This window comes from Canis aureus, chromosome 6 (assembly GCF_053574225.1).
Source record: "Canis aureus isolate CA01 chromosome 6, VMU_Caureus_v.1.0, whole genome shotgun sequence".
In the NCBI taxonomy this organism is placed as follows: Eukaryota; Metazoa; Chordata; class Mammalia; order Carnivora; family Canidae; genus Canis; species Canis aureus.
The window spans coordinates 11,084,359-11,103,850 of NC_135616.1; the positions used below are offsets into that span (position 1 = coordinate 11,084,359).

General features: G+C 41.5%; 1 protein-coding gene across 2 annotated transcripts; it reads right to left on the bottom strand.

Moving 5' to 3' along the window:
• Positions 1-585: 585 nt before the first annotated feature.
• LOC144315502 (myosin regulatory light chain 12B) lies at positions 586-18,613 on the bottom strand. Of its 2 annotated transcripts, none has more exons than XM_077900164.1 (4): positions 18,590-18,613; positions 4,249-4,447; positions 2,283-2,444; positions 586-1,076 (listed from the first exon to the last, which is right to left on the bottom strand). In XM_077900164.1, the coding sequence occupies exons 2-4, from the start codon at positions 4,430-4,432 to the stop codon at positions 904-906; spliced, it is 519 nt and encodes a 172-aa protein (XP_077756290.1). In that variant the 5' UTR covers positions 4,433-4,447; positions 18,590-18,613; the 3' UTR covers positions 586-903. The 2 variants fall into 2 exon arrangements, with proteins under 2 accessions (XP_077756290.1, XP_077756289.1); XM_077900163.1 differs by lacking the exon at positions 18,590-18,613 and adding an exon at positions 17,917-18,060 and having other exon boundaries at positions 4,249-4,439.
• Positions 18,614-19,492: the final 879 nt, after the last annotated feature.

Genomic DNA, 19,492 nt, shown 5'->3' on the forward strand with positions numbered 1-19,492 from the left:
GGGGCTTTTCAGAGAGAGCATGGGGTTTCCAGGAATATAAGCTCTGGAGTGAGGTGCCCCATGTTGGAATCCCACCTCTGACTTACTCTAGTGACTGATCAATCACTCCACTCTGCAGAGCTCAGTTCCCCCACTTGAAACACAGAGCTAATAAAAATGTATCTCACAAGGTTGTTGGAAGATTCAGTGAAAAAAATCACCTATGTGCAGTGCTTTACACATAATAAATGTTAGTAAAACTATTCTTCAGAATTTTGCCTCATCTTCTTAGGCTCTAAGATCCATAAAATGTTAAATGTTTTCTCAGAAATATCTTATATTTATCATCCAAAAGTTTAAACATCTGACTTATGAAAAGCATGAAAAAAACCTAAAGGCAATAAGTAGTTCTGACTGCATAATAATGTTATTTTGTACTTAGAAGTTCTGAAGAACATGGTCCCACATCAGTGAAAAATCAGCTTTACCATGAAATTTGAATTATGTGAAGCTGGAAATCTGAAAAAAACAAACAAACAAAAAAACACTACCCCCAACTACCACTTCTTTAACTTTCCATTATATTCCATTTGACTCAGCATAATCTTTATTTCAAAATAGTGTTTTTATTATTATAAAAATGTAAAAATCCAGCAAAACCAGAAATACCAGATATATTTTCCTGGGCTTTCACATTTGTTGATTTTTATTCTCAATCTCTTTTTCAGCACAATTTACAACCTCAACCCCATTTGCAGTCTGATTATACAAGTGCTAAGTGGCAGAAAGATCTAGAATAAATAGATCAAAAAAAGAGGCCAAGCTGTGAAACTAAGTTGCATGCAACAGGTCTATGAGGGTGGGGGAAAGTGTCTGAGAATTAAAACAAAGACAAAGCAACTGGAAGTTTTAGCTAAAGTTCTTTCAATCATCTTTGTCTTTTGCTCCGTGTTTAAGGATGCGCGTGAACTCAATGTAATTGAAATTCCCCTTCTTATCGATAGGTGCTTCCCTGTACAGCTCATCCACCTCCTCATCTGTAAACCGGTCTCCCATGGTTGTCAGCAGCTCTCTCAGGTAATCTTCCTGGATGGTGCCTGGAAGGCAGTAGAGAGAGAAGAGTCATGAATACTTCCTGGCACTTTAATGATTTCTTTCTTTCTTTTTTTTTTAAGATTTTATTAATTCATGAGAGAGAGAGAGAGAGAAGCAGGCTCCTCACAGTGAGCCTGATGTGGGACTCAATCCCTGGATCTGGGATCACACCGGGAGCTAAAGGCAGATACTCAATTGCTGAGCCACCCAGGCGTCCCTAATGATTCATTTCTAAACTAGGTCAGTGTTAGAAAATATTTCAGAATATGCACATTTATGTGAACAGAATAAATTAGTGAATTAAGGCAATGTGTAACTATATCATTGTTTGCCTATTTTAGAGTTCTTTCATTTTAGAGTTTTTAAAAAAGATTTTATTTACTTTGGAGGGAGATTCTGTGAGTAGAGGAGGGGCAGAGGTAGAGAGAATCAATCTCAAGTAGACTCTGCACCAAGTGGGCTCCATCTCATGACCCTGAGATAGTGACCTGAGCTGAAACCAAGAGTTGGACGCTTAACCAACTGAGCCACCCAGGCGCCCTTAGAGTTCTTTCATTTAAAAGACCAGTTATTAGATTATAATGCTTATGAAATTAATTTGAAGAAAGTGTTTTCTAGAGGAAAAAAAAAAGCCCTCTGTATTTCAGAGATGTAAAGAAAAACAAAAAGGCAGCTGCCCAGAAAAACAGACCAAAAGTGCAGGAGGGACAGTGAGGTTGTAACAGGTGGAGACGGGAAGCAGGAAGGAGGGAGTTTATCTGAGTAAGTGTGCAGGTGGCTGAGGAGAGGGTTAACAGAGAAGGAAAGGGGAAATGAAAGAAGTAAGAGATGTGAACAGCTAGGCTTTATACTCTTCAAAATGAGAGAAAAGATTTTTTTAACTGTTCAAGTTAGTTAATTTTACTTTTTGGTGAGATTTATAGTCTCCTGAAGAAGTAGTTTTCATTGTTTAAGAAATTCTATTTCACAGACAATTCTCTATTTGGCTTTCAGGAAGCTCCGAACCAAATTCAAAAATTAATACCACAGACTGGGTAGCTTTTTGACCCACATACCTGTGGACTCCCCATTCTTGGTCATATAATCCTATTATAAATGATATTCATTTTTTAAAACAAGTTCCATGTTACTCACCTTTTTTCATTTCCTAAAAAGTGTTTCATATAGTCTGGAATGAGGGTGGGCGTGAACAAACAAAGAGTACTCACCAGTTGCTTCTTCATCAAAGCAAGCAAAAGCATTTCTGATGACATCTTCCGGATCTGTGCCGTTTAACTTCTCACCAAACATCGTGAGGAACATGGTGAAATTAATGGGCCCTGGAGCCTCATTCATCATGGCCTCAAGGTATGCATCGGTTGGATTCTTCCCTACAAGATTTCACATTTTAACATTTAAGGACAAATAACTAATTTCAATACATAATTATTTGGTTACTGTTATGCTCCCCAGCATATTTTTAAGTTATATCATCACCACATGGAACCATTTTTTCAATTCAGTTGCATTAAGAACATTCTTTTTATTTTTATTTTTTGCATTAAGAACATTCTTAAAAGACAATTTTTGACAATGTAAAAAATCTTTGATATATCATTATAAAAATATATTGTGGCTTAGGTTAAATGTTTTTCATTCATTGGTACTTTCTACAATTTTTCCTTCACTATTTTTCATTAAAAACAAGCACCTGAGGGGCACCTGGGTGGCTGAGTTGATTAAGCATCTGCTTTTGGCTCAGATCATGATCTCAGGGTCCTGAGATCAAGTACTATTCAGGGAGAGGGCCTGTTTCTCCCTCTCCTTCTGCACCCCCGCCCCCAGCTCATGTTCTTTCTCTCTCACTTTTTCTCAAATAAATAAATAAATAAAATCTTATTAAAAAAAAACAAAAAAACAAAAACAAGCACCTGAAACCATGAACCAGGCAATGACACATTTTTGCAACTTGAATGTTAATGTTAAAGGTCCATTAAGGCATTTCAATGCCAGTTGTTTAAAAAATTGAAATATCTGTATTTTCCATTGTGGCAAAGTTGCCCATGAATTGGTATGCTTCAAAAATTTATTTAATAAGTTGGTCATTTAAGCTAAAACTATTAGGTTGGTTTAGAATTGAGAGCTCATTTCTGGAATAACAAAGGGTTCCTCTTAATCTAGGCATTTGTGAGGATCCCCAAAATGGAAGGACCCAAAGTCAGCCTCTTACTCTACTATCCCTCATTTACCTAACAAAAATTAATTACGCATCTATTATGAGCAAGGCACAGGCTTGAATGTTCAATCTTTGTAATATAACTAAATCCTTCAGTTTTCCTCCAGGCCTTTTTCAGTAGTGACCCGCTCAAAAGAGTACACTTAGCTATTCTGAGTATGAAAAACACTGGGATCCAACCTACTTCCAAGTCAATAACTTAGCTCGGTATCCTGATTTTAATCTCACTCTGAATAAAGAAAATGTTGCAAAATGTTAACTGGTACATCTAGGTCATCTAGGTAACAGATGTATGCATGTTTATCATACAGTTCTTTTTTTTTTTTTAATCATGCAGTTCTTTCAACTTTTTGCAGGCTTAAAAAATTTCAAAATATTATATTAGAAAAAAAGCAAATATAGGAACAAATTTGTGTCCTGGTTACTAAGAGGAAAAGAATAACAACCTCTCTCTTTGCTCTCTGGCCCTTGAACTGTCCTTTCTGCCTAATGTCAAGCACAAGAAAACTCCAGAGTATAGAGCCTAACTTTAGGCCCTCCCTGACCTGCACACCTTCTCTGCCCAATCTACAGAGAACTCCTAGGCTTGCCATTCCCAACTGTAAGTCACTGCTGACTTGGGATGGAACATGGAAGACATTCCCTCTCATCCTTTTAAGATCACAATAAACAACAAAATCCTAAAAGGAATAATAAATTAACACCCGTATACCAAAATGACAAAGCATAGTTTGTTTGCTTTAAATCTTGTATCTTTATATTTTCTTTTACCTTAATTATAAAAAAAATTATAAATAAAATCCTCTTATGACTGGCCAACCCCAATACAGCCCTTCTCACCCAGACAGCTCTCAAAAGGCCTTTGAGAAAAGGAAATACTACACATCACAAAAAATAATTCATACAACACTGAATTATTATTTTTGGGAAGTGGGCATATTAAGAATATAAAAGCCTACCTAGAGAAGCAAGCATATCATGCAAATCTTCCTTGTCAATGAAACCATCTCTGTTCTGATCAATCATGTTGAAGGCCTCTTTGAACTCCTGAATCTGTGACTGGTCAAACATAGCAAATACATTGGATGTTGCGCGCTGGGGGCGCTTCTTGGTGGTCTTGGTCTTTGCCTTTTTGCTCGACATGGTGGCTGTTTAATTCTAGAGTTAAAAAGAAAAAACACGAAGAAAGAATGCATAAAACAAACAAAAAGAACCTGTAACACCTAAAGTTAGTGAGTAAAAATATCTTAATGTAGAATTATTACTTCAATTGTATAGGAATAAATATACATTTAAACTTTATTTCCAGTGTTATAATTAAATGGCTAGGAAAAAAGTAGTTTTGAAAATTTTAAGAAACAGAATAGAAATTATTATATAGCTTGCCTCCAAATTTCATGAAACCCATTTTTATTAAGTAGAAGTTAATTGAAAAATCTATATCAATAGCTAGCACTTACTGAGTAGCTGACTATGTCCCAAGCACTATTATGAGGGTTTGGGGTTTCCCTCAAGAGAAAAGCTCCAAAGTTGACACTTCACCATACTTTTTTACAGGCATCATCCCAATAGATCCTAACAGTCCAATGCAATAGGCATTCTTTTTACTCCACTTTATTACCAATATTACATAACCTCTCCGAGCCTTAGATTTCCAAAATACAATGTGAAAACCAGAAAAGCTCATGCAATCTTGTTTTACAGCAAAACAGTCTCTACTTCAATGTAAGTGAGACTTAAGTGAGGGACCATTCGCTGAGACTAGTATAGTCACTGTATAATACATGTTTACATATTCAAAAGGCTCTCATCTTAACAAAATTATTGAAACCATTTTTTTAAAAGGATCTTTATGCCCAACATGGGGCTCGAACTCACATGGGGCTTGAACTCAGGACCCTGAGATCAAGAGTCACATGCTCTACCAACGGAGCCAGCCAGGAACCCCAAACCTATTCTTTTTTTTTTTTTTTCCAAACCTACTCTTTAATCTTGCATCCTTTGTAGTTTCATCCTCATTTCCCCTTTCCTTTGACAAAACTTTTAGACTAGCAATCTGATACTCAACTGTCACCATTTTCTCTTCTTTCCAATCACTTCTCAATTCTCTATAGTATGTCTTTGGTGACAGCCTCTAATACTCTACTGAAAGCCACCAATAATTCAGATGTCAAATAGGGGGTGCCTGGGTGTCTCAGTCAGTTATGTGTCCTACTCTTGATCTCAGCTCAGATCTTGATCTCAGGTTGAATTCAAGCCCCACGTTGGGCTCCACACTGGGCATAGAGCCTACTTAAAAAAAAAAAGTGTCTCATAGAATGAACATATTTCATTCCATTTTTTATTTGCAGTTTTAAATAATCAAACACAACACAAAAATACTATCAGCTGTGGAATTAGAAAGTCCTGAGTTCCAATCTCAGCTCTATCATACATATAACCTTAGAAAATCCAGAAACCAGAGCAATTTTTCCATCCAATGTCTTATTCTATCTTCACAATTGCCCTATGAGATAGGTATTATCTAGGTTAAAGTATACAATCAATAGCCCTATGAAATAAACAATATTGCCCAAAGAGAGGCTTGGCCTTTGTCCCTGTGCTTCTGGGGGGTAATCTCTAAGCCTGTGGAATATCCTGCCTGATATCTGGAGTCTTGAGTCACATCAGACAATCTAACAGTGTTATTGTAGAGGTAATGGGTCATGTGTTATCAGTTTGACCTCTCAAGGGGCTGGAGACTGAGGTCAGCCACAGAGCACCTGACAGTATCTACATGATGGAGCGCCAATAAAAACTATGGATATCAAGGAACAAGTGAGCTTTCCTAGTTGGCAATACTCCATGCATATTGTCACACCTCTTTGCCAGGAGGAGTCAACCCTGTCCATGGGAGGACAACTGACAGCTCTGATTTGGAACCCTCCTGGACTCTGTACTGTATATCTCTTCCTTTGGCTGATTTTAATCTGAATCCTTGTATTGCAACAAACCATAACCAAGGGTATAACAGCTTTCAAGGATTCTGAGAATTCTAGCAAAATTACCAAACCTGAGGGTTGTCTTGGGGACCCAAATTTACAATTAGTATCAGAAATGAGGGCAATCTTGGGGACTGTTTTCTAACTGTGCAGCCTCATAGTATGAAAGCAGATTAGCTGGGGCAGTGGCTGACCAAAGCAACTCTGTACCGAGTTTCTAGGACTTTTAGTCTCGAACTTTATTTTACAGTAAACTCTACACCCTCCTTGGAGCTCAAACTCACAACCCTGAGATCAAGAGTTGCATACTTGATCGACTGAGCTAGCCAGGCACCCCTGGTCTTGGACTTTTAATCTACATTGTTTATTTCTTTCTTCAATCCAAAAAAATATCCCACTGGGTCTACTGAAGCTTGGCTTAGTGGTACAGGTTTGAAGTACACCAGCCTTTGAGTTCGTACTCAAACATTCCAACTCCTTCTCTATCCCACATAAATGTTAATTTTCCCTTCTGTCCTGTAACTTAGCTTATTTGAGCTTAGTTATATTGAAGGTTAAATCAGAGACAGAATGTGGCCCACCAGCAAGGCACTTGTCTAAGCTTTAATTGTTCCTATTCCAAAACAGTTGGACTAAAATTTTTTCATGCTAAAAATTCTATGATTCTACTTCTTCAAGATAGAATACGTACAAAAGATAGTAAATCTGAAGATAAGAATTAGTTCTCTCAATATCTGTGAATTGTGCAATAGAGTCATTTAGAAAAATTTCCCAGAGTAAATTTTTATTTTTATTTTTTTTAAAGATTTTATTTATTTATTCATAGACAGACAGAGAGGAGAGAGAGAGAGAGAGAGAGGCAGAGACACAGGCAGAGGGAGAAGCAGGCTCCATGCTGGGAGCCCGATGTGGGACTCGATCCAGGGTCTCCAGGATCACACCCAAGGCTGCAGGTGGCGCCAAATCGCTGTGCCACCGGGGCTGCCCAGTAAATTTTTATTCTTTTTTTTTTTAATTTTTTTTAAATTTTTATTTATTTATGATAGTCACAGAGAGAGAGAGAGAGGCAGAGACATAGGCAGAGGGAGAAGCAGGCTCCATGCACCGGGAGCCCGACGTGGGATTCGATCCCGGGTCTCCAGGATCGCGCCCTGGGCCAAAGGCAGGCGCTAAACTGCTGCACCACCCAGGGATCCCCAAATTTTTATTCTTAAAAAATAATTATTGTGTCATGCTAACCCCACATCTAACCCAAAAGTATATTATACTTAAACATTTCTGCAATTCTCCAAGAAGCTGATGCCAAGATGGGATTAAACATGCAAAGGTTTTTATTACGGCAACACCTGTGAGAAAGAATGAGGGAGGTAACCAATAAGGCTAGAAATTCCATTAGATGGTAAGGCAAGTCTGACCCCCGCGAGTAAGGCATCACGGAAGGAAGGTGAAAGATGAGCAATTCACTAAATGGCCCTAATCAAAATAGGGCACAGAGCAGTAATAAGCTCAATGTAGTAACACCATAATTTCTTCTAAAAAAGTTTTTTTTTCCCAGCACCTGCATGGCTTAGTTGGTTAAGTGTCTGCCTTCGGCTCAAGTCATGATCTTGAGGTCCTGGGATTGAACCTTGCATCGGGCTCCCTGCTCAGTGAGGAGTCTGCTTCTCCCCCTCTGCTCATGCTTTCTCTCTCAAATAAATTTTTTAAAAATATTTTATTTATTTATTCATGAGAGAGACAGAGAGAGAAGTAGAGACACAGGCAGAGGTAGAAGCAGGCTCCTCACAGGGAGCCCAATGTGGACTGGATCCCCGGACTCCAGGATCTTGCCCTGAGCCGAAGGCAGGCACTCAACTGCTTAGCCACCCAGGCATCCCTCAAATAAATTTTTTTAAAAAATTCTTTTTTTAAATGTTTTTTTCCCCTGTGCTTTATTTTAAAACTGTACACATTTATATATGCATATGGTACTAAACACTATACACATACACACATAATATATCGGCTGATAAATTATCAGCTGAAAAGTGAGGCAAAGTTGTTCTGAAAAGAACTCTACCCCCCAAAGAAACTACCATTCTCTTTTTCCTTTCTTTCTGAGATAAATATCTTGGCTTCCTCTTCTTTCTCACTTCCTACTCACTTTCAACCCACCACAATCTGGCTTTTATCCCTCTACTGCAACTGCTTTCAAACTGCCAAATCCAGTCGAACTCCTTGGATCACTCTGTTGTATTTGACATCATTTTATTCCTCTTTTCTTTGGAGCCTCAACAACTCTTGGCCTTGGTGAACAGTAATAGTAGAAATGAACTGTCCAAAATGGGAACACAGTACAAGGTTCCCAACCTTGGAAGACCTTCCACTCTAACAACGGAGACTCCTAAAAGTGATATTGGAAGGTTGGTTTATGTAAAATGCTTCATTTGACTTGGTAATACCAATTTACTCTTATCTCAGTTCTATTTTTATGATTGGTCCTCCTCCATTTTGTTAGGCTTTTATCTTCTCCACTCACCTAAATATTCATGTTTCCCAATATTCTAGCGGTCCATGGCTTATTAAAATTCTTCCCATTCTGCTTTCCATGGATGATCTCATCAACTCTCACTGGTGTGACAACACTGATGACTCCCAAGTCTGTATCCTAGGTCTGAACTTTCCATTGGGCTCCTGATTCTAACATCCACTTGCTTGTGAAAGGCACCCATTTGGACACTCCACAGACACTCATAATCAGTGTACCAAAAACCGAATTCATTCCCATTTCTAAATTTTCTTAGTTTTCTGTCTTCCATTAATGATACTATCATTTACCTATTCACTAAGCAAGAAACCTACGAGTCATCCCCAACTCATCCCTCTTCCGGATGAATCAAGCTCTGCCTCTTAAATATTTCTCAGATTTGCTCATCTTCCTCATTCTTCTCCCACCATCCTTACGTAGGCCTTCATTATTTCTGCATAGAATATTTCTATGGCCAACTAACCTATCTTGTTGCTTCTCCATCCCTCTAAACTGTATGTTCCAGCCAGTGGTGTCTAACACATGAATATGACCTTATCTTTCCCTTAAAAATCTTTGGCTCCCCACTTCCTATAGGACAGAGAGTACAAGGTCTTAAGCATGTGGGACACTTGGGGGGCTCAGCAGTTGAGCGTGTCTTTGGCTCAGGGAGTGATCTCAGATTCCCAGGATGGAGTCCCACATCGGGCTCCTTGCATGGAGCCTGCTTCTCCTCCGTCTGCCTGTGTCTCTGTCTCTCTTTCTGTGTCTCTCATGAATAAATAATAAAATCCTAAAAAAAAAAAAAAAAGTTCTTAAGCATGGTATACAGAGTCCTCCTTTCCATACTTTACAATGATCTTTCCAGCCTTATCTCTAGCCATTCTTTTTTTTTTAAATATTTTTTAAATTTTTATTTATTTATGATAGTCACACACAGAGAGAGGAGAGAGAGAGAGAGAGAGGGGTAGAGACACAGGCAGAGGGAGAAGCAGGCTCCATGCACCAGGAGCCCGACGTGGGATTCGATCCCAGGTCTCCAGGATCGCGCCCTGCGCCAAAGGCAGGCGCCAAACCGCTGCGCCACCCAGGGATCCCATCTCTAGCCATTCTTTGCTTTGTACTCTTCCTTTAGCAACACCAAACTGCTTGTATGTGTCCATGGCACCATGCAGTTTATCTTACATACTTCTGTTCTTGCTATTTTTCCATCCCAAAATGTGTTGACGCCAGAGAGAAAATTAAAGGTTTATTCAATTTATGGCTCCACTACCATTTACTGAGTGACTCGTGCTAGGCACATTATGTGCATTAAACTTAACATACCTGCTTTATAAATGAAGAAACTGAAGATCGAAGCTATTAAATAACCTTCCCAAGGTCACCTAAGAGTAGAGCTGGGGTCCAATCCCATTTATTAAAGGTTATTTCTACTTTTATATTTTTTATTTTGTATTAAATGTTCTTCTAGTTATTTTACCACAAAAGTTTTTTTTTAAAAACTTTCAATACTACCAAGTATCCAACACTGACTCTTTTTTTTTCCTTAAAATTTTATTTGAGAGACAGCACACACATGTGTGCAAGAGAGTGGAGAGAGGGGCAGCGATAGAGGGAGAGAGAACCTCAAACATATTCCCCTCGTTTAGCAGGGAGCCCCACATAGGGTTCGATCCCACAACCCTGAGATCATGACCTGAGACAAAATCAAGAGATAAATGCTTAACTGAATGAGCAACCCAGGCACCTCCCACCCCCAATACTGATTTCTGAGTAGCAACTTTCCTCTGAATTCAAATCCTCAAGTTTTCTTTTTTTTTAATTTATTTACATTCAATTAATTAACATATATTATTAGTTTCAGAGGTAGAGTTCAGTGATTCATCTGTTGCATGTTAACCCCAGTGCTCATTAAATCATGTGCCCTCCTTATTGCCCATCACCCGGTTACTCCATCCTCCACCTCTCTCCCCTCCAACAACCTTCAGTTTGTTTCCAATGGTTGAGTTTCTCTTGGTTTGTCTCCCATAATCTTGAGTTTTCAAATAAATTTAGACTATACTGGGGAAACCAATGTTTCCAGTGCAATGAATAGAATTGCATAGTGGAATGGACTGTATAATGTAGGTTTCTTTAATTAGGTGACAGTATTTCCTACCAGTCATGGCCTTGGCTTGACATCATAAAGGCTTGAAACCTTTATCTAACACTGCCAAATTAACGTTTTAACATATACATGTTAAAGCGAAAACAACCATCAAGCCCCACTCTTAAACTGTAATTAAGAAAATTCATATAACAGTATTTAATGTAATGAAGAACACTGAACAGCAGTAAAAGCTTCTCATTTTCTCTTCAAAGTTTTTATTTCATTATTTTTGTAAATTTTTCATATAGACTGAACTAAAGGTTGTATGTACTGTTATACAGAGCTATAAGGACAGAGGTATGGGAATACTGGTCTATGTGGTTGTGGTGTCAACATATTTAGATAATAAATCCACATGTCTACAGAATACCTGTAATACTGATGTGTAAATCAAAACAAGGGCACAATAATCACTAATAAGCAGAAACTGCTTGTGAACTCCATCCAGCCTATATGACTTTATTGGCTTTTATGGGGCACAGTCCGTCAGCTCCCTAGGACTCCGACATTCCTTTGAGGTTTCTTCCTTTAAGTATCTTAAGTCAGTCAGTTGCTGTCACCATACGGCAAGTAAACATGTCTCTCACAGCAGTTAACCTTCTGGTTTCAATCTTGGCTGCACATTAGAATCACCTTGGAAGTTAAAAAAAACAAAACAAAACAAAAAACTGATGCCTAAGTCCTAGTCTAGTCTAACTGAAACTGAATAATGGGTAGGGCTCAGGAATTTCTGTTTTAAAAAGTGCCACAGGTGATTCCATGCATGAGGATTGAGAACAAATGAGTTAACAATTTAGAAAGCACTATTTATTCACTGAGCTCCCTTCAGTTTTTAAAATTTGGTTATTATGTTTCAGTGGAGACCATTATTATGTTTTAATCTAGAGATCTGGATACTAGCTCCAGTTCTGTCATTCACAAGTTACATGACCTTTGGTCATTTTAGCTTTCCTGGGCCTCATTTTTCTCATCTATAAAAGAAGTAGATCAGAAGTCACAAACTGGCGACTACCAAACTATATGCAGTCTGCCGGTTCATTTAATTCTCCCAAGGATGACCTTTTAAAAAGCCTTTTAAAGTAACAGAATTAGTTTGCCAACATTTTAAAAAACTGAAGTTACTTTAATAAGAACAAATTTCAGACATCTTGAAAAACCGTTATAAGGAAACACTTGACCAGCACTCCCAAGTTCCTGTCGATAATGAGTATTCAGTGTGCAATTCCCATTGCTCCCTACAGCTTCCTGTCACAGTTGGAATTTGTTTATGTGACTGCCTGGCCTCTGAGAGCATCTGAACTTGTTCCTTGGCTACAGTGGTAGCCGAACTCCAGGATGGCTCTCAACATTTCCCATGCCCTTGTGCAATCCCCTTCAACAGTGAAAAGGGTTGACCTGCGGAGAAAGGTAAAATAATTTTCCTTCTACCTTTCTGAGTTCTTGGCTGATATAATTATAGATTCACAAAAGAAAAACAGAAGTTTATTAACATGTATACATGGGAAATATCCAGGAACAGCCAACTCAGAAAGGTAACTTAGAACTCAGCTTAAATATCATCTCCAGGTAAAGACAAATGGAAGGTATGTGTGAGGGGAAGAGGCTAGTTCCGCAGGTTACACAGTAAACAGGGTAAGGCTTGTCATGTAGACTGAAGTTAGGGCTTTCACCACTGATAAGAGTCGCAAAGTTGTCTCCAGAGAGTAATCTTTGTTCTTCCTGGTAGGGAGGGGAGGAAGGACACCTTTAGAAATTTATGTCCTGCTTTTGTGCAAATAGGAGGAGGACAGAGTGCTTTTCTTGTGTCAGCTTCAACTGCCTTCAGCTTAAAATAATCCTTATGCCAAAGTAGTGTATTTTGGAGTGTCATATTCTGCTACTCTTCATAACCAATAGGATATTGCAAAAATGATAGTGTGTGACCTTGTAAAAGACATTGCAGCTTCTGCCTTGCTCTCCCTCAGACCACTCAATCTGGAGGAAGCCAGCACCAGGTCACGAGGGCCCTCCACAGCCCTATGGAAAGGTCCATGTGGCAATAAACTGAGGCCTCCTGCCTAGAGCCAACATCAAGCTGCCTAGAGCCTTGCCAGCCATAGGAGTCAGCCAACTTGGAGGTGGATCTTCCTTCAAATGACTGCAAACCTAGCTGACACCTGGACGCAACCTCATGAGACTCAGAACCACTGACTAAACTGCCCTGCAATTCCTAACCCTCAGAAACTGTTGTTTTTTTAAGGTGCTAAGTTTGGGGTAATTGGTTATATAGTACTAGAAAACTAGTAAAGCCACTGTTTCCTTGGCCTATTTAATATTAAAATAGGGCAGTGCCTTTATTTCAGAATTATGGCCACAGTCAAGTTTGTATTAGACAGGAAATTTTTGATTCCAGGTTAGAAAATTTTAATTCCTTCCGTTCAATTTCTCCAAGTTCTGTGGGTTCCTCTTTCTTCCTTTTAAAAAGGATTTTATTATTTTAATTTAAAAAAAAAATTTTATTTATTTATGACAGTCACACACAGAGAGAGAGAGAGAGAGAGAGAGAGAGAGAGAGGCAGAGACACAGGCAGAGGGAGAAGCAGGCTCCATGCTCCGGGAGCCCGACATGGGATTCGATCCCAGGTCTCCAGGATCGCGCCCTGGGCCAAAGGCAGGCGCCAAACCGCTGCGCCACCCAGGGATCCCTATTATTTTAATTTTTAAAGTAATCTTCTACACCCCGTGTAGGGCTCAAACCTACAATCCTGAGATCAAGAGTTGCATGCTCTACCAACTGAGCCAAACCAGGAACCCCTAATTTTTGCCATTTAAAAAGTTTTTTTCTAGTAATTTAACCATTTCATCTAGATTTTTAAGTGTTAACGCACAGTTATTCACAGTTATTAAAACCATTTAATTACTTTTTAAAAGGGTATTTAAGTAATCTCTACCCGCAACATGGTGCTCAAACTCACATCTCCTGAGATCAAGAGTCACATGCTCTGACTGGGCCAGTCAGGCACTCCTGTGGCTATCTCTTTTACCTGCAACAGGGTCACCACTACCTCAACATTCCCATCAACACTACCCTGTTCTTCTGATTCCTATGCTGATTTGCTAGTTCTTCTTGCTTCCTAATTAGGGTTTTTTTCTCAAAGCTCTATTCTTGAAGTATTGTGCTTTTCTTCAGTACTGGTAGAAAAACCGAAAGAAAAAGAAAAAGAAAGAAAAAGAAAAAGAAAAAGAAAGAGGAAAAGAGGAAAAGAGGAAAAGAGGAAAAGAGGAAAAGAGGAAAAGAGGAAAGGAAAGGAAAGGAAAGGAAAGGAAAGGAAAGGAAAGGAAAGGAAAGGAAAGGAAAGGAAAGGAAAGGAAAGGAAAGGAAAGGAAAAACAAGAGCGGGGATCCCTGGGTGGCTCAGCGGTTTAACTCCTGCCTTCAACCCAAGGTGTGATCCTGGAGTCCTGGGATCAAGTCCTGCATCGGGCTCCCTGCATGGGGCCTGATTCTCCCTCTGCCTGTGTCTCTGCCTCTCTCTCTCCCTGTGTCTGTCATGAATAAATAAAATCTTAAAAAAAAGAAAAAGAAAAACCAGGAGCATAAAGTTACTTCTCAAAAATGATGTAACTGGGGAGGGAAGAGGAGCTGGTTTTGTGAGCAAGGGATGATAAAGAGTCTGAGTTTTAGCCAAGTTCCAGTAGAATGGTAGTGGAGAGGCCCAGAGGCAGGATGGTTAGGGGGTCTCCTTTAGCAAGTCCAATTTGTAAGTAAAGGCACAAGAAGAGGCCTAACCTAATGAATGCAAAAAAGCAGAGCGCAGTTCTGCTAAAAACTAAGGTCATTTCTTATTTATTTATTTATTTATTTATTTATTTATTTATTTATTTATTTATTTATTTCTAAGGTCATTTCTGATTCAATTCTCACACTCGCTACAGTCTATCAGAACTTTTGGAAATTTCTCATGGATTCCCATGGTCATTATTATAGTCAAGACTAATGTTAGTGCTACTTAGGAAGATCAAATGACTGGATACATGAGCCAAAAGTCTGAAAACAGCAATCATAAGGAGAATTTAGTATATAATCAAGCTAAAATAGTCCACAAAATTAACTTCATATACTTAATGACATATCATTGTTTTTATGCTGCATATTTAGGCAAATATGTAATCGGATCTATAAATTATTATATCTATTATTTCTTTTACAGAGCCAAACACAATTTTTACAGCTTTCTTCTTAGTATCAGTACCAGCTAAGCTTTCCCCATATCATACATTTTTTAATATTTACCATATACGTTATAATGCTGTCAGTTTTTAATTATGTGTTTTATGATCATCACAGCTGGCAGTAAACTCTCCATCTCCTGAACTCCCATATCATTTTGTTTTATTATAGTGATATTTATACATGGTGAAATGTATAGATCTTAAAAATGAGTTTTTATAAATGTGAACACCCATGTAATCACCATTCCAATCAAATTATAAATGTTAACAACATTCCAGAAAGTTCCTTTCAAGTCAATGACCCTCTCCTATAAACAACCATTGTTCAGATTTCTATAAATCAGAAATTTATTAAATCAATTATAGTTTTGTCTTTGACATCCTTAGAAATGGAATTATACAGTGTATATTCTATAAGCCTGACTTCTTTCACTCAATATAATATTTCTGAGATTCATATGTCTTGTTGGATTTACCACTGGTGTATTTATTATTATTTTTTTTACTGCCCAGTACTGTTCTCTTGTCCTGCCATTTACTTATACATTTTTATGGCATTTAGCCTTTTTACCTTGGATTGTATGGTATAGTAGAATGCCTTACATTCAGCAGGTGCTCCATAAATACTAGTAAAGCAAATAATATGCTTCCCTCCTACTGCAAACAGAATTACATATATAAGGTAGATCCCGGATCTGACTCCCCAAATAAATCTTTTCTCTATGGTCTACCCATGGTTCGGCACTAACTCTACCGGACCGTTCCCCAAGAGATCCTCAACAAAACTTATCAGTTAACCCGTTCTGTACCAAGAAGACAATGGTAATAACAGACAATAACTGAGTGCTAAATATGTGCTAGCCGCTGCTCTAAGCATTTTACATATTAACATATTTAATCCTCAGAATTTATGATATAGATACTGTTATCCCCATTTTTCAGATGAGAAAATTAGGGCAAAGAGAACAAACAATTTGCCTGCAGCCACACAGCTAGAAAATGTAGTTTAAATTCAGGATCTATATTCAGGAAGTCTAGCTCCAAAGCTTGTACCACTGGCCCCTGGTATCCTATGTATAGACAGCTGAAATTCTCTATCACGAACACATGGATATTGGGAGTACCAAGCAACATCACCACACAGCTAACATGCAGAATAAGGAAGATATCAAAGATTCTGGCAACAAAAATCATCCCCAGATACCTGGTGTCTTCGAATCCTAGAAGAGGGGGGCAACCAGCCCCATTTTTGGGCTCTTACCTTTCCTAATCCTACAAACCTTGCCTGGAGAGCTGTCCTTCAGAAGTTTTCTGTTCATCCTGTCAAAACTCAGTCTTTTTAAAGCATAAATGAATATCAAGCCAACCATTATAAAAGTTGTTTCATTCAACAGAGCCTGAACAAACAAAAAGCTGTGCCCCTAGTTATGAGGTCCAGTGGGGTCCACCTAATGCTCAGAGAAGATGGACGGCATATGTGAATCCTTCGAGTGACCTTGGGCAAATTCACTTCCCTGGGTTTCAGTTTCCTCAATTATAAAATGAAAGATAATCTAGAAGACAGGTAATCTATTTCACAAGATAATCTATAAGGTTCTTTTAAATTCTAAAATTTAAAATTTCTCTGACCAAAAGAGCATTCTAAATCCATCTTAAAAAAAGGCTGCCAAACTAATCCTCTCAACACCCCCCTTTCTTCCTATCACTCTCTTTCTAAAGAATCCAAAATGACAGCCTAAAGCCTCTTACATAATCTTTTATTTCACAGTGAAGTTTTCAAGATATCCATGAAAACACCTCACTTATCTACCTACCTACCTACCTACCTTATTATATCCAACTATTTTTCATTTTAGTTCTTGTTCCATGCAGGCTGGTCTCCCCACTGTCTCCTTTTCACACGACACAATTCCCACCTTTTCAGCTTTTGGTCTTATTACCTCCTACTACAGATCCTGCCGGAAATACTTAAGTTCTACCTCCTAGGGCTGAGTCCAAGGTCTTCAATGAGGTCATGATTCTTTCTCCAGGAGATCTTTCTTGACTTTTGTTATTCATCCTTTTCTTCGATAAACAAGAATGAACTAAATCTTTATAAGATGCAAGACACAGGTAGAGTTACAACCCCTACAGGAATCGGTACGTTTTAGCCCGTACCAACCATGTACTCGGGTACAGGTTCTCTAACAGTCTGGGACTCTTCATTTAAGGCAAAGCGCAGGCACCAGCGGACCCCCACCTAAAGCACCCAGCACTGTGTCCAGGGGCACAGAGGCACCCATCAGCGTGTTGGGGGGCACAGAGGCACCCAGCACCCTGCGGAGGGCACACACAGAAGCACCCAGCACCGAGCGAGGACATAGAGGCACCCAGCACCTGGGGGGGGTGCACAGAAGCACCCAGCACCGAGTGGGCGCACAGAGCACCGCTCGACACCCCTCATGGGCCCTGGGCCCGCGAGGGCAAGGCGCCGGCAGGCACCAGGCGGGTGAAGTCACCCGAGGACGCAGGGCCGGTGTACCCGCGGCTGGGGGCCCGGCGAGCAGGGCGTCTCCCCTGCCCGGCTCCCGCCGCCCGGCGCTACCCGGCCTCTGCACTTGCAGGCCGGGGCCGGGCGCCGCCAGGCCCCCCCCGCCCGCCCCAGTCGCCCACCCTGACGGGTCCCGCGGCCCCCCACGCCCCGCGCCCCTGCCCCTGCCCCCCGGGGCGGGGTCCGGCGGCGGGCGGCGGGCTGGAAGGGGGGAAGGGCGCGGCCACAGAGGGTCGTGCGCTGGGGCGAGTGCCACTCACCGACGCGACACCAGAGCCCGGCTGCCCGCACGGGACGACGACGGCGGCGACGACGGCTGGGCTGCGGCGCGACGGCGGCGGCGGCCGGCACTTCCTGCCTGGAGAGGTGGGCCGGAAAGCGCACCGGAAGGCGCGGCTGGATCCAACTCGGGACGGGGGGATGCCGGCGGGGTTGCCGCTCGGCACCGAGCGGCGCGGGCCGGGGGCGGGGGCCGCGGGGCCGGCCGGGGCGGACGAACACAGCCCGGGCTCCGGCGGCGGCGGCGGGACACGCCGCTGCGTCGCCCCCGGCGTGCGGCGCAGCCCCCGGCCCGCCGCCCCCCCCGCCTCCCGCCGCAGTGCCCGCGGCCCTTCCGCGTTCCTCGGCCGCCGCACGCCGGGCGGGCCGCGCCTGGAATTTGGCCCGGCGGGGCGGGGCCGGGCGGGGCGGGCCGCGGTCCCTCCGGCTTTGGGGGTCCCCGGGCGGAGGCCGCGCACCCTGGGCTCCCAGATTAGCGCGCCAGGGTGCAGCCCGCCTAGTTCCGCTGGAGGTCGAGGCCAAACGAGTCACTGTTTGGGGTGCGTCCCGCCTAGTGCTGCGGGAGGCAGGAGGGCGGCGGCCCCGCGCACCTGCCTCCGGGAAACGCTTTTTCGACGGAGCTTCGCGGGCCTTGGAACATCTACCCGAAACTGTCCGGCCTTCCAGACCCCGGCCAGCCCGTGACCGTCCACTCTTCCCTTCCAACCACGACAAAGTTTTATTCAAAATATTTGCTTTGCTTTGGGTCAGCGGAGGACAGGATTGCGCACACCCGAGCAGGAGCGCGCGCTCCCTGTAAAATGCCCTTCGGGGCGGGGCGGGGCGGGGGGGCCGGGGGGAGGGGCGCAGCGGTTTAGCGCCGCCTTCGGCCCAGGCCTGATCCTGGAGTCCTGGGATCGAGTCCCGCGTCGGGCTCCCTGCATGGAGCCTGCTTCTCCCTCTGCCTGTGTCTGTGTGTGTGTGTGTGTGTGTGTGTGTGTGTGTGTGTGTCTCATGAATAAATAAATCTTAAAATAAAATGCTCTTCGTCGAAGCAGGAAGCCACGATGTTACATGATCTGGGTTTTGTTTTAGAGATTGTTGCCTATACCCTTCGGTTTCCTCATCTGGAATAATATAGAGGAATAGCACTATTTCTGGGTAATGGAGGATAGATAAGTCATCCTAATACCAAACCTTTATCAAGCACTTGTGAGTGCCTGCCTGAAAGTGTGACAGATGCTGGGGAAGAGGAATAAAAATGCCTTTATATCCTAGAAATCTTTTTTTTTTTTTTTAATCCTAGAAATCTTTGATCAGAAATTCCTAGATAGTAGGAACCACGTGTTCAGCACTCTACCAGTTCTACAGCAGCACCTGTAAGCAAAACCTGGAGGGCTTTGTAAAAGATTCTTGAGCCCCACACACTCAAGATTCGGTACCTCCATGGTGGGGCGTTAGTTTGCATTTCTTTTTTTTTTTTTTTTAATTTTTATTTATTCATGACGGAGAGAGAGAGAGGGAGAGGCAGAGACACAGGCGGAGGGAGAAGCAGGCTCCCTGCACCG